The 2,680-nt window shown below is 44.0% G+C and overlaps 1 protein-coding gene across 1 annotated transcript in view; it reads right to left on the reverse strand.

Moving 5' to 3' along the window:
* Window positions 1–2,043, reverse strand: part of dnai2b (dynein, axonemal, intermediate chain 2b) — a 9,837-nt gene extending 7,794 nt beyond the window's left edge. The window contains exons 1-5 of the mRNA XM_062525973.1: window positions 1,953–2,043; window positions 1,464–1,654; window positions 954–1,115; window positions 645–766; window positions 1–89 (exon numbers count right to left, since the gene is read on the reverse strand). The exon at window positions 1–89 is cut by the window's left edge and continues 54 nt beyond it. Coding sequence (XP_062381957.1) covers window positions 1–89; window positions 645–766; window positions 954–1,115; window positions 1,464–1,646 — 556 coding nt within the window. The 5' untranslated portion in view covers window positions 1,647–1,654; window positions 1,953–2,043. The remainder of the gene's footprint in view (window positions 90–644; window positions 767–953; window positions 1,116–1,463; window positions 1,655–1,952) is intronic.
* Window positions 2,044–2,680: the final 637 nt, after the last annotated feature.

Here is a 2,680-nt window from a genome sequence, read left to right on the forward strand (position 1 = left end):
CAAGGGAGGAGTAGGCCACGGCAAGCTTGCGGCTGCCATCGGGGTGCCAGGAGAGACTGGTGGCCGTGCGCTTCACCGGGTTGGGGTCTCTGTGGGAAAGAGTAGCAGTGACATCTCAGGGGTAGCATTACTGGAGCTGTTGCACCGTGGAAGTATCAGCACCCAGGGAAACATAATGGACTATGGTTGGAGTCCAGTCTGAGGTTATTCCCCTGCCGTCTCCCTTCCCCATTATCCTCCTCCTGTTGCATAATTTCTGTCCTGTCAATCAAAGGAATCTTTACAATGCATCATTGTCATGGCATGCTGAAACTAGTCCAATTGAAATATGCATGACACAACAGTTGCTTGGCTTAAATCTCTGCAACACTGTCCTTCAATATTTATGTTGATGTAAGCACTGAAAAGTTCACAGGCTTCTGCATTTTTCATAGATGTGCTAGAGTTGTGTTAACGAGGAGGGAGAGAATAACAGCTTAGGACAACCAGAGTGCCTGAAGGCAAAAGACAAAACTCAATTATGAGTATTAAAACAACAACAACAACATCAACAACAACCGAATAGGATAAGCAAGCAACAAGACAACATCAATTTTCCATGGATGCACCACCACTGCCACGCCCCTGCCACACCCCTTCCACACCTGAAGACGTTGATGGTTTTAGCTGATGGCTGCTCCTCCGCCTCCTCCACCACCTCCTCGTCGTGGAAATACTCCTCGTAGATGTCGATGGCGTTGTTCTGCTGGATGCAGTGCTCCATGAGCTGTGGTGAGGAGGAGGAACACAGGTCTGTCATGGAGACGAAGCTGCATTACCAGGCTATTCAGGGGCCCCATTATGTTGTCAGCAGAGGATATTAATATGAAGTGAAGCCACTACACACTAAATATCTTTTACACCCGGAGTCATAGCCTACACACACTCTATCGTTGGGGAAGGGCAGCACTCACACTGCCCAGGTGCATGATGGTATTGATGTAGTGCTCGTCCTTCTCAACTTTCTTGCGGAATCGAATGGTTTGTTCCATCTCCTGAGGATTGACATCCTTAGGCCAGCCACCTTCCACATGGTTTATGCCTCGTGACTCAGAGTCATAGCGATCTGTGTTCACCTGGTGGAGGACAACATTTTCATATCACAGCCCTCTATGTTGTAATTAGTAAAACACAATATGGATGAATGAATAGTTCTCCATCTCCTTCATAGAACCAAGGCCAATCAAGTTCAGAACCTTTAGTGCTTGGCCCTTCAAATTAAGAATCTGAAAGAGATGTGGAACTAGCCCTTTGAACACTGACTACGAAATAGTTTCGAGGACATTCATGAATTGCAATTCTCTCTACATTCAGTAGATGGATAATAGGCTCACAGTATGTCCCTCAAATATTCATGGTTTGTTGGTAGGGGAACTTTGCTCAATATATGGATGACAAACAGAGACACCCTTGGGGACACCAACCTCATGTTCCGACATCTCTTGCGTGCATTGTGTCGGCACATCACATGGGTCTCTCTCAATGAAGTTAGCAGCTAGAGAGGGGTCTGGAAGGATGTCAACATGCAGCTCAGCTGGACGGTCCGAGAAATTGCATTGTCGACCAAACTCGCTGCGCTTCTTCGTGTACACATACACAATCTCCATTGTGAATGCTGTGGGCGCAAATGTTTGTGCGGGCAAACATTGAAAGATGACAATTACTGACAGGTAACGTTACCTTCGTGTAGCCTTGACATAGCTCTAACGTTGTCGTTTACTGTCAAGCTGACATTGGCCAACAAACCTCACTGGCTAAACGAGTAGGATACGTTAACCTAGCCAAATCTATTCGCTAACATTTAGCTTTATTGCTACGCAGCCTTTGGCCAGCTGTTTCAGCAGGCTTATAACACTTGAATATTCAAGGCGAACAAGATTTAACTGCAATTCTAATAACCATGTTATTCTTACCTTCCCCTTGGGGATGAATGCCTAATTATGAAGGTGTGAATTATTATCACTCCTATGTTTCAGATTTCCTGTTCCACGATGAACTGAAATCTATCAAAGTTTGTGGTATCCTAGCAACATCACCCGCCTACTTGTCAACATTGTAGTGACCCAGAACTGTTGCAAATAGAACTACATTCGGTGGCTGTTGAAAACTTTAAAAGTGATACAATTTAAAAACAGTGTATCAGAAGGAGATTGCTGTGCGTTATTCAGTACAATAAATGCGAGTCATGTTTAAAAGTACTTTTATTGTCAACACCGTTATTCTTCTTCTGAGAAATAACGCCACATAGAAACAACGCACCACTCACTGTGGAGGGCAGTGTCGGCTCACATGCACCCAACATCAGAAGAAAAATAAAAGAAAACATAAAGTAAAACATGAAAAACGCGCAATGACAAATCAGACAGTGGTAGAAATATTTTTTTTTTGTCTTTGCTAAAAGGGAAAGAGTGACCTACTCCCTCAACTGAGAAGACACTTTGTTAAAAACATCATTGCAACAGTGTTCCATTATGGACAATTCAGAAAAACTCACCAATAAGGCTACACATGAAATGCCTTTACCACAATATTCCCCTTGCTCGTGGTCTTGGAGCAACTCCAATTGCTCTGTAAGTTCAGAAGTAAGTTCAAATTGCTCTGTTAGTCAAACTTTAGTGGCCTAAGAGCCTTGCATGTGCTA

The sequence above is a fragment of the Sardina pilchardus genome, chromosome 22, assembly GCF_963854185.1.
Source record: "Sardina pilchardus chromosome 22, fSarPil1.1, whole genome shotgun sequence".
Classification (NCBI taxonomy): domain Eukaryota; kingdom Metazoa; phylum Chordata; class Actinopteri; order Clupeiformes; family Clupeidae; genus Sardina; species Sardina pilchardus.